Source organism: Halichoerus grypus, chromosome 13, assembly GCF_964656455.1.
Source record: "Halichoerus grypus chromosome 13, mHalGry1.hap1.1, whole genome shotgun sequence".
Lineage (NCBI taxonomy): Eukaryota > Metazoa > Chordata > Mammalia > Carnivora > Phocidae > Halichoerus > Halichoerus grypus.
The window spans coordinates 26,875,020-26,896,682 of record NC_135724.1 but is presented as its reverse complement, the minus strand read 5'-3'; the positions used below and the strand labels follow the sequence as shown (position 1 = coordinate 26,896,682).

At 52.8% G+C, this 21,663-nt stretch overlaps 1 protein-coding gene across 4 annotated transcripts in view; it reads right to left on the bottom strand.

The window, feature by feature from the left end:
- The window catches only part of LOXHD1 (lipoxygenase homology PLAT domains 1), a 149,691-nt gene that overhangs the window by 24,802 nt on the left and 103,226 nt on the right, over window positions 1-21,663 (bottom strand). For 2 of the 4 annotated variants that reach the window (XM_078060123.1, XM_078060125.1), the window contains 9 exons: window positions 20,283-20,464; window positions 16,438-16,554; window positions 15,329-15,491; window positions 11,564-11,718; window positions 7,608-7,817; window positions 7,341-7,476; window positions 5,248-5,456; window positions 4,187-4,372; window positions 1,351-1,478 (listed from right to left, as the gene is read on the bottom strand). In XM_078060123.1, coding sequence (XP_077916249.1) covers window positions 1,351-1,478; window positions 4,187-4,372; window positions 5,248-5,456; window positions 7,341-7,476; window positions 7,608-7,817; window positions 11,564-11,718; window positions 15,329-15,491; window positions 16,438-16,554; window positions 20,283-20,464 — 1,486 coding nt within the window. Of the gene's footprint in view, window positions 1-1,350; window positions 1,479-4,186; window positions 4,373-4,609; window positions 4,728-5,247; window positions 5,457-7,340; window positions 7,477-7,607; window positions 7,818-11,563; window positions 11,719-15,328; window positions 15,492-16,437; window positions 16,555-20,282; window positions 20,465-21,663 lie in introns of those variants that run through there. The other 2 variants (XM_078060124.1, XM_036107598.2) reach the window with 2 other exon arrangements.

The window sequence follows — 21,663 nt, the reverse complement described above, 5'->3', positions numbered from 1 at the left end:
GACCTCCTTTTCTCAGGGTAAAAGGCCCGCATCCAAAGCAAAAGTCCCTCCGTGGCCCTTCATCCCTCCACGACTCACTACCCACATCTTTCCTGCTGCCCCAGGTGCCCTCAAGACACCTCAGCTGACATGCAGGAAGGCTCCTGCATTGAGGGGCCACCTTGGGAGAGGCTGTCAGCCTCTGATCCACATCCCCTTGCCTCTGGCTCAGAAAAACAGGGCTGCCAAAGTGGTCCAGAGTTTGCTCTGCTCATCTGCTCAGAGGAGCCTCTACTCAGCAACTGAAGAGGTGGTGTTTGGGGAGTGCAACTTTTGGCTGCCCCTCAATCCTCTCCTGTTCTGGTTTCCTTCTGTTCCCTGCCCCCCCACCAAAGGCTGTCCTTGGGAAAGGGCCTAGCACCCACTCGCTCACTGGGGCAGTAGAACCTCATACATAAGACTAGGGACCCCAGCCGCAGCTCCCAGTGCCACAGCCTGCTGGTCATGTGACCTTCGACAGCATGACTTCACCTTGCTGTGTCTCAGTTTTCTCTTATCAAAAAGGCATGATAAAAATGATCCTCATAGAGCCGCAGGGAGGACGAGCTGCGTCAATACACTCAGTGGGCTTAGAGAAATGCCGGGCACGCGGTAAGGTCACTCCAGTGTTCACGCTGTTGCTGCAGTTCCCCGGGTGTTGAGCTGTGTGGGTTCGGGCATCTTCTGGTTATACTCGGTCTCCTGTGTCTGAGACAGTGCCTACCACATACTAGGGGTTTAATCCTTTTTTAATATTAAAAAAATTCTTTTGGCTTTTTATTTTGCAATAATTTTAGACTTGTAGGAGAGTTGCAAAAATAGAACAGAGTTTCTGTGTTCTCTTCACTCAGCTTCCCCTAATGTAAACATCTTACATCACCATGGTACAGGGAACGAAAGCAGGAGATTCACAAGGATACAATGCTATCAACTAATATACAGACCTTACAATAAACATTTTTAAGTGATGGAGGGAGGGAAGGAGGGATGGAAGGATGGAAGGATACAGGGAAGAAGGGAGGGAAGGAAGGAAGGCAGGAAGGCAGGAAGGAAGGAGCGTGCTCTGGGCTGAGGTGATCAAGGAAGGCTTCCTGGAGGAGGTAGATTTGAGCTGGCCCCTGGAAGAGAAAGGTCCTGAGACAGAAGAGAATGGATGAAGGGCATTCCAGGAGGGAGGAATCACATGAATAAAGCTGTGGAGGCTAGAAGGCCCTAAGGAATGAGGGGAGAGAGTGAGGGAAGCAGTCTGATTGAGGCAGGGTGGGATTAGAGGCTGGGGGACTGGATGTGCAGAGGGGCGAGGGGCGAGGGGCGGAGGCCATCCCTGGATACCTGGCCTTCTTTTTGTCCAGCTTCACTTCCTCTGTGCTGCCATTGATGCCGTAGAGGGTCATGAAGATGTTGGAGTCAGTACCACCGCCGACCACGTCACCCGTCCACACTGTCATCTCATAGAGCACCTGCCAGGAGAGGGATGCGGGCCCTGAGCCTTGGCCTGCCTCACTCTCCCCAGGGCAAGACGCCCTCCAAGCCCTGTGGCTCTGAAAAGAGCCCTTCCCCTAATCAACTGCTAATGCCTGGAGAACATGAGTCGGGCCTTGTCCCTCTGCGTCCTTGGCCATGTCCAGTCCGGTGCTAGAGAGGAGTTCAGTCTCTGACAGAGAACATGTGTGCACCAAAAGCACAACTGAAAGCCCCTGAATTCCCCAATTTGTCAACCAAACCCCAGCCTGAGCTCATGCAATTGAGCAGCACGCGGTGGCAGGACGGTGGCTTTTGGAGTCATCCAGCACGCCACTTCCCCGGGCCTGCCACCAGCCGTCGAACTTCGGCAGGCCCCCCACCCTGGCCAGGCTCTGCTTCCTCCCCCGAGAAACAGGGATAGACGTCTGGCGGAGCGAGGGCTGCAGACCGTTCAGCAGTGCCCTGAGAGCCCATGCCGGGCCTGCCACGTGCTGTGGGTCAGCGAGCACAGCCTCAGGTCCATCCCCACATTGGGCACAGCCAGCATACGCCGTGAGCACCGTGAGCAGTGACATTTGGAGGACACGCACTGATTCCATGATTTGCTCTTCAGGTTGGGATTTTGCCCTTTTGCCTGAGGTTTGTTCCAAAGAGGAAGTGTTCGTCTGTCTCCACTGGAGGGGGAGGGGGCAGCCTGCTCTTCCCTGCACGGTGCCCTCACTGGTTCTTTCTCCAGAGGCAGCCTGTGTGGCAAGAGGGGCCACCTTTACCTGTGCTCTGGAGTGTCCTCTGGCTTCTTACTCCATTCCCTCTTGCCAGGTGCCCAACGACTAGCATAGGTCTCGATGGCTCAGGAGAGGTTTGCACACTTGGCCATGGAAATGCCAGGCTGACCATCTCCTCTGAACCCAGCTGGCCCTTCCCTTCTCCTGAGACTGCAGCACTGCATTCTCACCCGGTCCCCACTAGCCAGAAGCCCTCGAACTCAGAACCCAAGTTATTTGTCACAGTGATCATGTTCCCGACATTGTGCGTGTTGGGTGCTGGGTGCTTTTCAAGCAGCATCTAGGATCTTCACCATGATACTATGAGGTTAGGAGTGGTCTTTGCAGGCCTGGCCCAGAGGACAAGTTCAGTACTTGTTTGCCAAGGTAATGATTGAAGAGCCTCTTGCTTTATCAGGAAGATCCTCTTAGACCTTAACAGGGTATCGTGGTGGCAGCAGGAGCTATTGGGAATGAAGGCAGGAGCCTGACACTTTTTTGCTCTTATTCAGACAGGCATGAAAAATAGAAAGATCAAAATGAGTGCTTTGGTGACCCCATCGAGACTGGCCCCTTAAGGCTAGTCCCTCCAGACTGCCGTGCTCTCTGGGCCCATCTTTCTCTCCTTTACACAGAGATGTCTCTTTTTAGGTAATAGGTTGTTTCCAGAAAGAGACACAGAAATGGAGCTTTTGTAATTCTGGTCTGATATCTCCTGGGGAGATGGCCAGTCCAAAGAAGCCTGTGGTTCTTTGCAAAGTGATAAACCTGTGTTCTTTTGTAACATGAATAATAGGGGCGTGGGTCTGCATTTCCACAGACTAAAGGGCTCGGGGGAGATACAGCTGTACTGAGTGGGGTGTGCATGTGGCGGGGGGGGGGGGTGACATGCACGCAGACACACTCACGCCCACATGCAGGCTGGGAACTGGGTCAGGACAGAGGTCCCTGGATGAACTGTGTGCTCACCCACACCATCCGTCTAGCCACAGATGGAGATGTCTGGGTAAGTTGTGGGGGGAGTGTATCTATGCTATAGAAAGTTCTGTTTTCTGGCTCTCAAGCAGGGGAAGGGCAGGCATCCATACTCCTGCCTGTCAAGGTTCTCAGAGCCCCCAACTCAGCCCTTCCTTCTGTTTCCATATATAATATAAGCAGGGCACACTCAGGTCCAGGGTGATTTCTTCTTATCTTTGTGGGACACCTTCTGACCTAAATCTACAGCCCATTGGTTTGGATTCAGGAACAGAGATGAGGGCTGGAGCATCCTGTTGACCCCACAGCTTTTCGGAGGGAAAGAGAAGCCGGTAGGGTCGCATGAACCAGGGCCATCTGAGCCACCAACTGGCCATGTATCCTTGGGCCCAGCACTCAGGCACCCAGCACTGACTTGTGAGTTCACACAACTTTGCCCCAGGTCATTTGACCAGTTAGTGGAGCCAGGACAGGAGCTCAGAGCTCCTGCCCTAAAGAGGGTCTCGTGCAGGCAGCTCTCACTGTACTGCAAGACCCCGAGGCACATGGTATCCCAAATGCTATCTTGCCCCACCACCGTCCTTGGGTGTTGAGGGAGACTTCAGAGAAAAAAAACAAAATAAAAAAAAAAATTCTGCACATCTACGCAGAGCTTGCAAAACTCTTCACGGACTGTTCATGATTTCATTTGTTCTCATCAAGATCTTACCTGGAACAGGATAGAAAGCATTATTTCCATGGACTGTATGAGAAGACCAAGGCGATGTGGCCAAGGTCACATAGCAGCAGACCCAAAGAGACTCGAGTCTCTTGGCTCTTAGCAAAGGGTGTCTGGCTGGTATATCAGGCTGCAGCCCCTGCCAGTGGCCCAGCGATGAGTCGCCTGCTTCCCTCACTTCTGCTCTCCCCCCGCACCCTGCACGGCCCTTGCCATGCCATATGCACACCCAGGCCCCTCTCTATACCTTCTTCCCAATATTCACCACCATGGCATCCTGGAGGTCGAAGACACAGGAGGTGACACCGTCGCCTCGGTCCTTGGCAAGCCAGCAGTTGCAGCGCAACGTGTACTTGGTACCCTGGGTAGGCACAGCCAGACACAGCTCCTCCACCAGCCAGCAGCTCTCGGGGGAGGCCCCATCGTGGCCCAGCTGGGAGGGGACACACCAGGGCCGTGAGGGTCTGGGTAAAACTGGGAAGGAAGCCCTCGCCACTCAGCCTCCCCTTCCCTGTTTTGCACCCTCCTTCCTCAGTGCTTCCTCCTAATGTGCTCTGCGCACCATGACCCATGTCCCTCCCATGGAGGTGAGGAGGTTTTGCAGATGAAACAGAGGTCTCTAATCAGATGATTTTGAGTTCATCAAAAGATTATTCTGGGTGGGCCTCACCTTATCAGGCAAGCCCTTTAAGAGAGGGTCCAGATGTCAGAGATGGGAGAAGTCAGAGAGATTTGAAGCAGAAGAGATCATGTCTTATTGGCCTTGACAAAACAGCCATGTTTTGGAGAAGGTCACGTGACAGGGGAGGCCTGCAGCCTCTGGGAATTGGCGGCCCCAGTCTTACAACTGCAAGGAAATGGATTCTGCCAAAGACCAGTGAACTCGGAAGAGGACCCCCAGCCTCAGAGGAGACCACAGCCCTAGCAGCAACTTGATTTCAGCCCAGTGAGACCTTGGGAAGAGGACCCAGCTAACTTACATCTGGACTCCTGACCCGGGAAACTGGGAAATAATATATCTATGTGATCTTATGCTAAGTTTGTGGTAATTTGTTACATAGCAACAGAAAACTAACACACCAGGCATCCCCATTAGGTGGGTGGAAAACGGAGACCTGGCAGGGCAGTGGCTCATTCAAGGTCACCTAGTTGATGGCAGAGGCCAGGGGACCTTCCCCCATGACCTGGTCTGAGGTGGGGCTCCAGGTCAGTTACTCTGCCTGCCCTCTACACCTCCACCTGCTATGTCCTGGTCAGCTCCTTCCTTCCCTGGGGGTGGGCACCATCCCAGGACCTGAGGACCAGCACCTCTATTTTCTTGATGATGCCCACATCCAAGCCTGCAACATAGAACTCCTCCACGGAGCCACAGCTGAAGCCCTTCTTCCCCCGGGGGAAGTCCAGCCAGATGCGGTTACTGCGCTCATCATCCTCCCCAATGAGTAAGATGAAGGCCCGGCTGTCGGTGGCCGCATCCTTGTGCTTCCCGGTGGTGACCGACACATGGTAGGGAATCACTGCAAGAGATTATGGGGCCAAGTGGACACGGGTAGGCTCATAGACTTGGAAATGACTTTTGGAGAGCACAGATCTCAGCTCCCTGCCTCTGGGACAAAGTGAAACAGAACTTTCCAGACTGGTGAATGATCTATGGTGAGCATCTACTCTCCAGGGAATGAGAGATCGTTATCACCCAAGTGAAGATCATCCTGAAAGAGCATCCTTGCCACTTCTAAAAGCCCTGCTGACCAATGATCTCAGTTGCACCTAGCACTCCCATGTGAAGTAGAGCAAGACCAATAGCCTTTCTGTAGTCAGCAAAAATAAGGTTGGAAAAAACAAGGTCTCACGGAAAGTAGGAATTTGGGGAAGAAAAATAAAACAGTATTATATGTATAACATGGTAAATGAAAGCTCTAGAAGGCATCCATTTCTAAAACAGACCAGATTAATCAGTATAAAACCTTGCTCGGGTAGTGCAGCGCAGAGTTCTAATTGCCCAGCAAGTATCCATTCTTCTTGCAGCTAGGGGTGCTTCATAAAATGTAAGCAGACATTGTTGGGTGGGTTTCTGGGGACATTTCTGACTCAGCTGGGAGGAGCACCCTTTTGCCCCTTACCCTTCCATTCGTTCTGCTTGGAATGTGGATGCGATGGCTGGAGCTCCAGCAGTCATCTAGGAACCACGGACAACCTTTAGGATGGAAGTCCCTGACTTCACTGGAACCTGCTGTATCAGTCCCAGTTGCCTACCTTTGAACTTTTATGTGAGAGAAAAGAAAAATCCCTCATTTGTTTAAGCCACTATCTTGTCTCGGTCACTTACAGTTACTGATACAAGTTGGAAACCCTTTTCTGGGATCATCTTCCTCAATATCTTGGGAGACAATGCTCTGGTATAGGTTATAGGTAATATGGTTATAGGTTGTGCAATTTGTATCTCTCTGAAAGTTTCCAAACTAGCCCTTCCTGGCTGGAATTACCAGCACTGTAATGCTGCACCTGCCCACAGCCTTATTTCATCTTTACAGGAGGCTTCCTTGGCCTTTCACAGTTGATCATAGTGCTTAATTCAGGAGAAGCACTTTCTTGTGGGTCCTGTCATTTATTCACAGAGTGAAAAGGTAGAATATAAAATGATTGACTCTCTCTGCCCAGCCCCAGAGATACCCCCCCCCCACCAACGTGGTCTCCTGGAGGGGAATAGAGTGGTTGTCACGCTCTATACTTAAGACAGCTGAACAGATAGGCAGTGACCTTAAATGTCAGATAAACAAACACAGAACTGCTTTATCTCAAAAATCTGGTTGGAAAAATGAGCTTGTCGGGGCATTACAATATTGTTTTATGGAGGAGGGAAGAATTGAGGCCAAAAGAGTGACTTGTCGAAGGCTACATATATTCTTGACAGAACCAGAAATGGAACTTAAATCCCATAAAGCCATCTCAGGACTTTTCCCCCTTCCTCACCACATCACACTGTGCCTTAAGTCTGTGTGGCTGAAGTCTTCCATGTGATGCTCTACTGACATGCAAGGGGGTCCTCACTGTTGCTGTTGATTTCTGTCTGATGAGAACTGTCCCAGGCACTCGGGGATGAATCTATATCCTGCGAGTCTGGCCGAGGGTAGAGTATACCATGATGCCCTCCTGGTGGTGGGTCAGTGGATTAAGGGCATCATTCCCCTAACTTCTCTTAGCCTTTGTTCCCCCTTCTGCAACAGGGCTGACGGCTGCCCTTGCAGGTTGTTGTGGGGATGGAAACAGTAGGTCTGTGTGAATTATAAAGCATTAGGTAGAAGGCAGATGATGGTGGGGCAAACACACGGCCTGTCCGAGAATTGCTTAAACACATGTCCGGGCGCCTGCCCCTCCTCCTCTGAGCTCCCTGCCTGGCTTACCCGGGCCCTCCTGCGCGTAGCCCACCATGGGCCCCGTCACTGCGGCGATGTCCACGTCGGCCATCTTGGAGCTCAGGGCGATCTCCCAGAAGTCAGCGGGGCTACTGCAGTTGCTGCTCCGGTCCCCAGTGTACTCCTGCCCGGAAGAGCCCCGCCCCGCCCACTACAGCTCTGGCACCTTCTGCCAGAGTACGAGGCACGAGGATGGGGGCGAGCCGTGGCTGAGCCAAGTCCCCCCACCCCGCACCGCCACTGCCCTTCCTGCACCTTCTCGTAGAAGAGCCTCTCGAGCCGCCCGTCTTCCTTCTTCAGGGACAGCCAGCGCCCGCACAGGAACAGGAACTCGTCCTCGTTGGTGTCATTCCAGATCTCCACCTTCTCCACATACCAGTCTGCACACCACTTGGTGTTGTCGTGGCGGAGCTTGATCTTGTAGATGACACCCAGGTCAGCAGCCTCGATGATGAACGTGTCCGCCTGGGGAGTCCAGATGTGGGGACTGGATGGGGGTGCGCCCCACCTCCGCCCACTGCAACCCTGACTGTCCGGTACCTTCTACCCCCCTCAGCTGTTGGGCTGAACAGACTTTCCTAGCTGGGAGCCCTCCAGGCACAAGTCCCTAACCCGAAGTGTTGGGTATTCCGTGGCCTCCCTTTCACAATGGCCCCATTTTGCAGGCCCATTCCTCCCAGGGTACACCTTGTGGATGTCCAGAAGATGGAATGTGAGTGGGTATGGGGCAGACAAGGGCGCTCAGCCTGGTCCTGGTACCTGGATGTCCTTGGTTATGTTGAGTGTCAGCATGAGTTCAGGTGGGAGGCTGGAGGGAGGAACGGGAGGGGGCTTGAAACACCCAGGGGTAAGCTGGGAGGCCTTCAGAGGAGCCACTGGGCCAGGCCAGGGAGAGGAGACAGCAGGGAGAGGCTCTGATGGAGGCCAGGCCGAGGAGAGCTCAGGGACACCATCTGAAATGCAGGTGCAGGTAGGTTTTCTGTGGGGTGTGATGTAAGGCCCTCTAGGTCCCTGATTATCCCTTCAGTAAAGGGTTGTGACCCTCCCAGGTGCTTGGATTCTTTTGGGATTGCTCAGTGAGATGTAGCGTTTTAGGCCTTGGGTGAGGTGCGGTTAAAACACAGGCTGAATGTGGCCGGCAGGAGCCTAGGGCAGGAGAATAGAGGCTGGTGGTTCTGAGTTACAGCACTTTTCTTCCAGACGATGGAAGATGTGCTGAGTCACTACAGAGTGCTGGGAACCCAGACATAAATACGATGAGGAAGCCTTTGCCCCTCCTGGGGACCTCCCAGCCCAGGGCAGGGGGAGGAGGAGGTGGGTAACTACGGCCCATGTGCAGAAGCAGCCACCCGTCCGTGGACTAGAGGCAGGGCTGGGAAGACTCTTCAGGTGGTGGCATGAAGCTAAGGATGGGGTGGCTGGGCCTTTTGGCCCCCAGGCAGGTCGGTCTGCGGGTGGAGGAGACTGCAGGTGAGCCGTGCACAGCTGACTGGGCAGGACGCAGCACTCTGACGAGTGGCTAAGATCACTAGGGCAAAAACAGGCACAGCCTATGACCCAGCAATCCCACTTCTTTGCTTCTGTCCTGAGGGGATGCCTTTTTATGTGCACAAGGATTTTTACTGCAGGATAATTTTTACAGTGGAAAGCTGGGAGCCACCCGCCGTCCAGTGCTTAGGGAATGGCTAAGTAAGCTTGGCAATATTGTGTGTAGAATGTCGCGTGTGTGGTGGTTACGAAGGACGAGCCAGTTCCATCTACACTTGAATATCCTGACATCGAAAGATTTCCAAGGTACTCCACTGCGCATTCTGTGGTGGACACTCCACACAGTTTGGCCAGGTGGGACACAAAAGGTCGTGAATCCTGCAAAGGGCTCAGGCCAGATCTGGGATCGTGGAGAGCCCCCGCGGGCTGCATGACTGTCAGCTTTGGATAGGTGAAATGAGGAGGCCCCGGCGGGGGGGCGGATAGAGCAGGGAGCCCAGGTGGTTCAATAAGCCAGGTCAGCTAAGGAAGGGCTCAGGAGCTGACAGGGCTGATCTAGGAGCCCTGCAGAAGGGAGAATCTCCAAGACCTGGCTTTGGGCTGGAAGTGGGTGGGTGGGTGCTCATGGGGGGAGGGTGGCAACAGGCACTTCTGTATTTTGGAGGAAATGGTCAGAGAAATGGAAGCCGCTAGATGCTCAGCAGTGAACTTAAAGTCACATAAACCATCCGTGAGTAAACCAGAAGTAGCTCTAGCTCCCTTGATAGGAGGGAAGGAAGAGAAAGGGATGGGTAATAGAACAGGGCAAAGGTTTTCCTTATGATGTAACAATAGCTAAGAGAGAAAAAATCTGACTCTGAGCCCAGAAGGGAATGGATTGCATGGCTTTCATTTATAAGTTCATTCATTAATGTGCTCTACAGACATCTGCTGTGCCTACAGCCTGGCTCCGTGGATCTGGCCACAAAGAAACATGGATCTGTCAGCACGCTGCTGTCTTACAGTGCGTTCTCCACGTGTCCACCCAGGCACCACTGAAGGCAGGGGAAGGTGAGCTCTCCCATCCTCAACAACACTCAGCACTAACGAAGAGCTAAGCAGTTCAGATGTTTTAATTCAGTGAACTTCTCTTATGGTGGAAGAAACTGAGACACAGAGATGTTAAGTAACTTGCCCAAGACCACACAGCTAGTCAGTGTCAGAGCCAGGATGTGAACTCAGGTGGTCTGGCCCCGGCCACAGGTCTGACTCCTGAATGGCACTGCCACATCCCAGCATATGTGAGTGAGCTTGATAATCATGTCCCCAGCGTAGAGTCGGGGACACCACATGAGTCACTTTACCTCTTTGCATTCCATTTTGTCCAAAATGGTTAGGCCTCCTCTTAGCTACCTTATAAGTGCAGCAAACAATTAACATCTCACGTACGCGTGTGTGTGTGTGTGTGTGTGTGTGTGTGTGAAATTATTTCTCCCTGATACAAAGTGTTCTTCCATCTCTTGTCCTGTTTGTCAGCCCAGGGGCCTCAGTAGCCATCACACTGCTATTCCCACTTCAGAAGCAGTAAACCAAGGCTAAAGGTAAATAGTTCCTATCTGGATGACAGAACAAATGAATGGGCGCCCCAGGGCCTGACTCCCCCAGGACCTTGAGGCCAGGCTGGGACTCCTTCCAGATGGCCTGGCTCATGGGTCACCAGCCAGCTGCAAACCTGCTTAGATGCCGCTGCTATCCTTGCTCCAGAGCGAATTTCCTTCTCACAAGTAGCAAATGTTTCTGTGCCAAGGCTCACACCTAGCTGAGGGTGGGGCTTAAGGAGACCCCTGCCAAATACCCACTGGTCAATGCAGGAAACCCCCACGTGTGCATGGCCATGGGCAAGACCACAGATCGGGTTACCTTGCTCTGATCACCCTGAAGCTACAGCCTGGCCTGTGGGGAATTCTGGCAGATTTCAGTGAACAGAGAGAAGGGAAAGAGGCTGAGGCTGAATGAAGGGGGTGAGGCAGAAAGGGCCCGGGAGACCGCTGAGCCACAGTGGGAGAGGGAAGCAAAGCTGCTAGGAAGGAAGTTGGGACAGATGCCTTCCTTTTCCTAAAATCACAGTATGTCAGAGCCCTTTGCCTAATAGAGGCTTTTCTTGGCACCCCAATAGATAGTCCAGGTCCAAGTGGACTCCAGTTGGGGCAGTGGGGTACTTGCCTGCTCCTCTGATCCCTCCGCGGCTCCCATGGGCCTCGGTGCTGCCCAGAGCTCTGCTCAGCACAGCTTAGCCCATTCACATCAGGCTCCTCATTTTATAGATGAGGAAACCAAATCCAGAGAGGGTCAACCAGATCAGGAGCTGATGGTAGGAGCAGGCCTCCAGCCCCGGAGATGGGGCAGTTCCCGCCACTCTGGTGACCCGCCCACAGTGAGCTGACTTTTCTGATGATGACTTCCCCTGACCCCCAGACAGCCAGCAACCTGGGGTTCAAACAGGCCTCAGACAAGCCCCACCTTCTGCTCTACCTCCACCCCAGATCAGGACCCAGGGCCCACACACAGGCTCAGAGAGGGGACCAGCCACTCTGCAGGGGGAAGCGCCAAGGGTAAATGCCCACACGAGGGAGCATGACACCGCACAAGGTTCACGGACAGCCTCTGGCACCAAGAGGAGCTGACCCCAGACCACTGGACCCAGGAGGGGAGGGGAAGGGGTAAACTCTGTGTGCCCCACATACCGTTCCTTTCTCGAACTTGTTGGTACGGTTCTCTGACTTGCCAAGGTACCGCTCCCCGGTGTCCCCCAGATCTCCATAGATGGTGATGTAGACCTTGGCGTCCGTCCCTGCCCCGGGAACGTTTCCTGTGAAGATCTGCACCGAGTACAGCACAACTGGGCGGGTAGTCAGACCGACGGACAGACAGATGGACAGACATAGGGAAGAGAAGAATGGCATTGCTTTAGGATGGAGGGAACTGGATTTGTAGGAGGTATTAAGCTTCTGGCCCGGGGCCCCGAGGAGGAATTAGCATCTGCCTTTCATTTGTTCACTTGTGCACATTCTGCTACAAATCTGCAAGGATTCGCCGGCGGGGGGCCGGGGGATGTCTGCCCACCCGATCTGGACACAGGTGGCCTCTAAGACCTGGAGGATGGAGGCTTCTCCCAGCAGCTCTCAAACCATCCACCCATCTAGCTGCCTGTGCTTTGGGGGGGGGGGAGGGGAGAGGCAGGAGACAGCCCAACATGTATGTGCGCTGTGGTCACTACATCTACCTGCCCTGACATGTGACAATAATATGCTTTCCCGTTTGGGGGTGCCCAGGACCCACACCAGTTGCTTCTAAACGGTCTTCGGGAAAAAAATCAAGTATTTTTTTTAAAGTATAGCTTCCGCATAGTGTCCATGTCCTTATTTTTATTTATTCTTCAGCTCCCTGCCATGCGGCACCTGCCCCCCAGTGACCACCACCCTCTCCTTCACCCGCTGTGGCCTGTGGCAAGGGTTCTGTGAATGCTGGTGTGACAGTTATTAAAAATTATTAAGGAAAATAAAAACAAACGCGGTCTTGTCTTTGTTTTGCTGCTGTGGGCTCATCAAGGAAGAATAAGGTATCTCCTTTTCCAACCTCCACCCTAGGCGGAAAGGCGAGCCGTGCATTTTTACAAGGCTAAGAATTCTTTGTCTCCTCTCCATATGCCTCTGTCCCAAGAGCTTTGGCATTTCAGGCCAAGAAAAGGGGACTTCGCTGGATGATCCCCAAGGAGAGGGATGGAAATTGTGGCCGTGAGGTGAAGGGCGGGAGCGGCCAGACCAGGAGGAAGGTTCATGTCCCCAGCCTGCGAGGCGGGCGAGGGCTTGGGAGTCCCCTGGGCTGGCAGGGACCTGTACTCAGAGCCCCTAGAGGGAGATGGCTGTGGGGTTATCTGGGAACTTGAAGCAAGGAGGCCTCATGGCCAAAGAGCGAGTCTCAGGAGGAAGCTGAAATGTTTCTGGCCACCTAGAGAAATGAGGCCTGTGTGTCTGTGGAGAGCCAGCAGCCCCTGTCACCATGTGGCGGGAGGACACAGGTGTCCGTGGTACCCGCCCTGAACTAAGGGCCAGGCCCCTCCTGTGAGGCTCACGATTCTCATGAAACCCAAAAAGAGAGATTCTCCCTCCTCGTCGTGACTGAGATGGACTTTCTTCCCAACCCTTGCAAGTGGGCTCAGACCACATTTAATTAAATCGAGAAAAGGAAGGTGACGTGAGTTGCTCAGACCCACGGTTATGGAACGTGTTCACACCCACCGTGTGGTTCCTATTATTTTCCTCTTTTTCCCTTGGACTCCACAACGCTATTCTCTCCTGCTCTCCATCTGCCTCTCTGGTCGCTCCTTCTGGAGCAGCTTTACGGGTTCCTAATCTTCTTCCCGCCCCTCAGATGCCTGGTTCTGTCCGCTTCCCTCAGTTCCCCTCCCGCACACCCTGGCGTTGACTCCGTGAGTTCCCCGAGTCTGTATCTCCAACCCAGTTCCCTCCTGTGCTCTGGATCCACCGCCCTGTCACCTAGGGGACATGTCCGCCTTGACTAGATGTCACAAACTCACCTGCAAACCTGAACTCTGCAAGCCCCTTTCCAAAGCTTCTCCCCACCCACCCTCCCTGCCCAGCACTCTGCTCTGCAGAACTCCACGGTGCCCTGTGAGTCTGCTCTCAGGGGCCTGTCCCCACCCAGGCCAGGAACCAGGACTAGTCACACTGCCCTACACCCCTGCCTCGCTCAGCTCAGTGCAACATCTGTCAGCCTTTCATGTGTTGCATTAATAAATAAAATCTCCTCTTTGGTGTTTAAGAGTCAACATTACCCAGGTCTGTCTGGCTCATACTGACAGGAGGTGACATTAGGAATCTTGTCACAGTTTAGACACAACAATGGACTGTCCTCCCTTGCATGTTTTCTCCCCAGTCACTTCCTGGCTGTACGTTCAGCCCTGCTCCACACTGACGTAGGACCTTTTCTAGGAGCCCTTGCCCCAGAGTGGGGCGCTGTGTCACCAGGGGCTGTGGCTGAATGGCCCTCCTTCTCCCCCTCCTCCACCCCCCACTGCTCTTTCCAGGCCTTGGGGAATGGAAAACTGATTCAGCTTCTGGGTGCTGAGCAATGCAGTGGTGCAGACAAATCCGCTATTTCTGGATCCTCCTCCCTCCCTGTCCCACCCAAGCCACACAGCTCTCAGTGGAAAGATGTTTCCCTAGAAACATCGCCAGGCAGGAGTGGGTTTGTGGCATGTTATTAATACAGAACAGCCCAAGTGGGCCGCTGGGACAGCTTTCTGGGGTGTCCTCTGGGATCCAAGTAGAAAAGGGAATTTTCCCCCCAGACTTAATAGCAAAGGGATTTGGGTAGGGGAAGGCACATTACGGAGGCGACACTTGTTTTTATCTCTAAGCAAGTGGCAACTGAGATGAAGGAAAATGTTAGAGCTATAGCTGTTTACACCCCCCTGGTGCCATATGGGGCCTGGAATCTTGGATTTTACTCCCTTTTTTTTCCAAGAAGGGATGCAACACAACAAATGGGAGCTGGATCTCCAAGCTCTCAGAGCATCTCTGATCTGTGCGGACTGCCCCCTATGGAGGGATCCATGGTATTCTTTCGTGTATCATCAGCGGTGGAAAGCCTGTTTTTTGCAAGTGAATTTGATTTTTGGCACAACTAAAGCTCATTCAGGGCTGACTGAATAACCTGAGGATTGATGGGACAATGGCATTGCTGGTCAAAAAAGAGGTGTGACTGTCCCCGTGGTCCGGGAGGAAAGCACACACGCAACGTAAAAAGAAAGAAGAAGAGAAGGCTGAGGACAGAGTGTGAGGAATACCACCTGGCATGAGAGAGGAAAACAGCACTTAGCGGCCCAGGCAGAGCAGTAAGAAGAGAAGAGAATGGTCCACAAGCAAAGGGAAAAGCGCACAGAGGGTGTGGTCAGGCTGATGCAGATCCTGCAGAGAACCCCGCGTGAGGAACGGGCATAGGTAACTACACTTAGAGAAAAGAAAGCCATGGCCCTGGATGTTCTGAGACTGCACCCAAGCCCTGTGCACAGCTCCAGCTACACACGAGTCTGGGATGCTTCTTGGTTCGAACATAGTAGAGACAGTTGGATCCCGCGGGAGCAGAGAGGACCGAGCCCTGCAGAGGAGTAGCTGAGTCAGCGAAGAGGAGGGAGGCCCCCAAGGACCAGGAGAATCCAGGCACAGGAGAACACGCACGTGGGTATGGTGTGTCCCGCTGTCAGGCCAGGGAAGGACAGCCAGGACCCTGAAGAACAGCCTGCCGTTTATTAGCTGTGTGAACGCGGGCAGGTTAGACCCCCTCTATGGGCCTCAGGTGCCCCCTCTATTGACTGGAGTTAATAACAGACCCTGCTTCCTAGGTGCAAACACTCGGCCTGGCACGAGGCAGGTACCCGACAAGGGGTGGGGGGCTGCTGCTGACTGTGAGGATGGCACCACACTTACTGTCCAGAGGTTCCTCTACTTCCTTGTAGACTTGTCTTAAGGACCCATCTCTCATGTATTTCTCAGTGAAGATGTCATAAGGGACCAGTTCTCGAATGGTCTTCTTGTCGTCCTCTGATGTGGCAAGCCATCGATCACAAGGGAAAGTCAAGGTCTCTGTGCCCTGGGGTGAGGAGCCAAGAGGAAAATTAGTCCTTTGTGTGGACCCTTCCGACTTCAGTGGTTCATCAGCATGTCAACACTCATGGGGACCAAGGACAAGGGTCATGGAGCCCCGCAGATAATGCAAAAGCTGCAGCGGAGGCCAGGCTCTGCCCCAATTCCAGCAGATTCAGTCTCACTCAAAGACTTCAACAACCACATCAGGGGTTGGCTCTTGAAGGCAGGGTCCCCAGGGTCACTTAAAAATAGATATCGGAACCCCATCCCACAGACTCAGATTCCGTGGGTAAGAGGAGGGGCTCAGTATTTTAAAATTACTCTCAAATCACTCAACCACAGCCATTCCTGAGACCTGCCTTCCATGTTTAGAATTCTGTGGCTTCAGAATGTTTGCCAAGTTGTTCCACTGGATTTCTTTCTGTGAGTTGACCTTGAGCAGCAGGAAGGGCATGCTTGGTCACTCACTAGCAGTGTGGTCCTGGGGGTGGGGAGCAGAGATAGGGTGGCCCAGACCCTCCTCCTTGACCCCCTACGTGAGGTTCTAAAAGATTCTGCCTTGGACCTGAGCTGGTTCCTACACTTTGAGTAAACTGGGTGAACTGTCCTCAGATTTTACCTCAACTTAATAAGGCTGCAGGTTCTTTTTCTTTTGTTTTGTTTTTTAAAGACTTATTTTTATTTATTTGAGAGAGAGAGCATGAGCGAGCAGGGGGAGGGGCAGAGGGAGAAAGAATCTCAAGCAGACTCCCTGCTGAGCGTGGAGCCCAACAAGGGGCTCGATCTCACAACCCTGAGATCATGACCTGAGCTGAAATCAGGAGTCTGACACTTAGCCGACTGAGCCACCCAGGCACCCCTAAGGCTGCAGTTTCTTATCAGGAGTCAGCCTTGAATCTCTTCTGGAAAGCGGCAAAAGAAATAGCAGGACAGATGAGTCAGGAACTCACATCTTTATCTGGGAGGAGCCTGCGGATGTCCACGTGGGAGCAGTGCCACCCAGGATTTATGCCCGTATTGTCATGGCCAATCCGAATTTTCTCAATGATTTCTCCCACGTCTTCTAACTGTGGAAAGGAGAAAAGGCACCAGGTGGGAACTGAAAGGTCCAGGAAAGTACAACCTCAGCAACATCCTGCCTCCCCAGGGCATCTGCTCTTGAGTCCCTTTGAATGTCCAGGGGCCACTTTCTCCCACCATGTCCCCCTGTGCAGCTGAGCTAGCACCTACTCTCCTCTACGCATGCCATGCTCAGGCTTCCTTTCCTCTCTCCCTACTTAAAACCAGCCTAGACTCCAGAACTCAGTTCAATCAACCTCTGGGACACTGTCCCCCCTTTTCATGGTGGAGCCCACCTCTCTGTCTTCCATTACTTACCATTGTGGCAGCTCGTTCCTGGCTTGAGAACCGACCTGGGTATCAGAAGATGAGTTCTGGTTCTGCCAATGCCCTGTCTTGCCAGCCTGACCTTCTTCTTGGCCCCTAAGAGCCCCTCTATCTCCAACCACCCCTCTTCTATATCCCTCAAATTCATCCCTCAAACTTGACATTCTCTTGCCACAGGGCCTTTGCACAGGCTCCCCCTGCCCCTCCACTTTCTTCTCCTTTACCTAAACCTCAACTTCACCATTCAGGTCTCAGATCAAGGATCGCTTTCTCAGTGAAGCCTTCTTGACCACCTCAAAGAAGTCAAATCTCTTTATGACAGGCACTTATAGCATCCCATGGCACCCCTGCCCCCTGCCCCAGCACTTCTGCAACCTCTCTGCAGAGCTGGCCGCCTGGCTGGCACGGGCAAGTTCTCGGTGCTAGGAGACAGCAGTCAGCTGTGGGTTAGGTGGGTGAGGTCTGTGATGAGTGAATGGCATCTGAATGATAGATGAAGTCATTCATCAAATGCAAAGCCTCTAGAACCACAGACGGAAGTGACCTCTGAATGAAACGGAACAGCTTCCAACCCCTGGTTTCCTTCTTCCCCACACACCCACCACAGTGGGCAGCCAAGGGCAGGCCCATCAGCACTGCTTGAGGAACGTCCCCCCACTCCCATCCCCACCCTCAGCCTTCCCAATTGGACCTACGACCCGTATAACCTGAGGCAAGGCACTTGACCTTCCAGGCTTCAACTTGCTTCTCAATAAAATGGGGAAGAACAAGTCTTACTCAATGGAAGGCAGAGGCATGGGCAGGGTAGTCCCCTGAGGTCACTTCTAGGTCTAAGATCCCAGCCATGGTTCTTTCTGTCAACTAATCTCTCCTTCCAGGTGACTAGCATGGCACCACACTGCTGGAAACTGCAGCACTGGCCCCTTCCCCGCTCCCTACCAGCCAGCCACCCTCGCTTCACCACAGAAGTGCTGTCCCCTGTGAGCCCCCGAGGGGCAGTCTGATCACTAAACACTGATCGGTGACCTCAGGCTGACATTAGTGCTCTGGACATTTTTAATGAGGTCCCATTCCCTCATGGTGGGAGAGGCACAGAAGCTATGGAGGAAACCCTCTGCCCACAGAATGTCCACCTGTGGACACTGAGCTGTTGGCTGCATCGAGGACTAAAGATTCACCTGGGTCTCCCTCTGCCCAGGGGCCTCTTCTCCTCCTTCCCCATCCCATCTCTGAGGTTTGAGATGCGTGGACCTGGGCTTCAGTGGTACTTCTGGAGCCTGAATCATCCAGCCACTTGGTCAGGCATGCCATGTCAGGTGGCCATCTCGGCGGTGACCCTCAGTGAGCAAGGAGGCCACTAGGGGACTGCTAGCCACAGATGGTGGGCCTCAGGGAGAGACTCGGAATCAGAGGAAACCCTAGTATTCTCCCAAGAGGTGAAGAGCGAAGGAGAGAAGGTCCTGGAATTGAACTGCTTGAGTCTAAATCTTGGCTCTGCCCTTTGTTAATTATGATGTCCTGAGCAAGTTTCCTAACCCTGCCAGTTCAGCTGGAAGAAGCAGTAATCATACCACCAACTCTGGAGATGGTGATGAGGACGCCACGCTCAGAACAGGGCAGGCACAAGGGAAGTGTAGAATAAATATTAGTTATGATGGCTATTTTCCTAGCCATTCCCTGTGCCTTAGGACAAAGCCACAGAGAGAGGGAGTGGCTTGCTCGTGAGTTTGTGTCTGAGCCAGAACCGGAACCAGAACGTGGGGTCATGTGCCTGTGATCCGGTGCTCTATGTCTCACCTGAAGATCGGTCAGAAAAGAGACATGGAGAGACAGGGACACAAAGCTTTTTTAATTGTTTCCAAACTCTCATGCTCCCCCAACAGCCAGAGAGATTTGAAAAGGAAAAAGAAAAAACTTAGCAACAAATTACCGTCAAATTATAGCTGCCGATTAGCGGGCATTTCATTGATAAATCTCCATGGAATTCATGCTGAGGTGTAATCCCAGCCCCCCACTGACATACCATGCCATCCTGGGCGGATGAGCTGCTGCTGTGTGTGGATGAATGAATCACCCTTGAATTTTCCTTGTTAAAGACGCCACCAAGGTGACGACCTTCCCACAAGTGCTGACTGCTCCCAGAGAAGGTGGGGGACGGAGCAGGGAGTCCCCCAGTACCGATACTGGCCGGGGAAGGAGGAAGGGGTTCTGGACTTTGTTTCCCATCAGAAGATAAGGGGCGCTTCTCCAAAGGTCCCCACTATCTGGAGAGTCCAGGCTCCTGAGACATCCAGCTCTTTTCCTTCAGAGCTGTCCCCTCTAAGTCTTGCTTCAGCCAGTCCTCTGCCCATCATGTCACTCTCCCGCTGTCCATCTGGCCAAACCTCATACCACATGCTGTGTTTATTTCCACCTCTGGCCCTTGGCCACAATGTTCCCCTTGCTAGGAACGCCTCCCCTTCTTGTCCCTGCTTATAGTCGCATTCAGTCCAGCTCAAAGTCATCACCTCCAGGGAGCCCTCTTCTTTCTCTGAGTACCCATCCCATGCTCAATCAATCCCTTACTTGCCCTCATCACCAAGGGCTAGTGTCCAGGTGCTAAGAGCACATATTCTGAGCCAGTTCTCCTGCGTTTGAATCCTGCTTCCACTACACCCTAGCTGTGTGAATTTATGCAAGCTACTCAACACCCCGTCCTCAGTTTCCCCATCTTTAAGCAGGGATAACTACAGCACAGAGTTGCTGTGGGGTTAAGTGAGTTAACGGATAAAGCCCTATGGCGGCGCCTTCTTACCCAAAGGATCAGCTATTCTAAGGATGACCAGACTCTCTCATTAGCCTTATGGAGGTTCGGGGTTCTCCAGCTGGACTGCAAGCCCCTTACAGGCAGAGTCTGGGTCCTCCCCTTCTCTTGTCTCTCCCACCCAACCCAGCACACAGTGGAGTGCACAGGGGAGACACTGAGCTGAAGTGCACAGGATGCCCAGGTGCTGTGACCTACACCTATAGTAAACATGGAACAAGCAAGCCCCCAGGCCAGAAGGGGAGCTGGGCCACATACAGGATGTCTGGAAGCCTGGCTCTCCCCAGGGATACATGTGTGTTGTTGCTAGCACTGGAGTTGGCCCCAGTGGAACCGGAATTGTGCCTCTATTTTCCCCAAGCCCTGTCCACTCATTGTCACCTTAGGTCCTGATACTAGTCCCGGTGGGGCAGGTGAGGTGCCCCGTCCTCCTGGTGACTCAGATGTACTGAGTGAGGCCCAGCGAGGCTGGATGAACCACCTGGCTTCCTTACCAACAGCAGCCCATTAGGGTGCCTCTGGACACACGGCTCTTCCACCCCCCATCTTCTGGTGCCCCCCACCTCCCAGTGCTGGCTCCCCCCACAGCCTGCGGAGCCCGCATACCTCCATAATGAAGCAGGAGGCTGACTTCCTCTCAAAGAACAGCTTCTGCTCTCTCTTGTTAGTGCACAGGTACTTCTGCTGGGTGCACACTGCGTCACAGCCATAGATGACGATGAAGATGTTGGCATCCGTCCCGGCGCCGAAGACGTCGCTGGTGTACAGGGTGATCTCATAAGGGACAACTGAGGGCGGACAGAGGGTGAAGTCAGAGGGGAGGTGAGAACAGAAAACAGACGTGGACAAGATCAAGTTCTTCACTGGCACCACCGCCCCGGGGCCCCGTCACCGGGAGCTGCTGCCCAGGGACCTGGATCTTCTTCACATGGTTGCTTAGCAACTGCAGGTGCAGGGGGAGAGGGGAGGCAGTGTCCTGTCACACCTAGTGCCCACAGTAAGCCCCTGTCACCTCAGACCAGGGTCTCTGTGCCTCTCCCATCACAGAGCTAGTCCAGCAGTTTGGCGGAAAGCCTGGGCTCTACCTTGGCTTTCTGTGTGACCTGGGCAAGTCACTTAGGAGCCTCAGTTTCCTCTTCTGTAAAGTGTCCTCACCATGGTCCTTAGCTGTAGAGACTATAAACAGGAGGGTTATATCTCAGGGGGCAATGGACCAATAGGATCAGCGGTTTACAGGGTGAGAAACATTTCTCTTCTTGCCCTCACTTGCTCCACGCTGGCCTGCCCTCCCAAGCCCTCCATAACAAACCTGGCCCTTGTTGGGTTGGATGCTCAGGTGGGGGGTGACCTTGTGGACTCCTTAAAAGGGAGGCCGACTCATCAGTACTGTCGGCAAGCGGCTTCCTGTTGGGTGGCTGTCAGCATGGGTAGAGACCAGCATTGCCCACTGGGTGCTGAGGACCCTTCACCTCAGAAACTCTTTGGGTGCTTATCAAACATACAGATTCCCAACCTCTCTTCAGATTCTCCATGGGACGGGTTCCAGTGATCTAAATATTTAACTCAGACTTTACACCGGAGCTTGAGACCAGCAGTTTAAGAGTGTGTGGCTAATTACAGATTGAGATCCATTAGCAGGTTGTAAAATAAATTTCTTGGGTAGTCACCAGGATTTTTAAAAATATATGGAATTAAATAGAATTGAATAAAAAAATATCATCTATGTGGACATCACACATAGTAAGGGTAAACATTTTTTGTGACACTTATTTGTTGCATATGTATATAAAAGTGTGTATATATATATATATATATATACACACTCTAAGTCACAATAATAAAAAAAATATTAAAAAACCAGAAAAACAGTGTAAGTAAAAATCTACCCTATCCTGTGGTCTCAAGCTCAAAAGGGATCACATTAAAAGTCACCTTCTCACAGGTGGCCCTAACCTTCTCCAACTTTGCTCCAAAGCAAATGAATTTT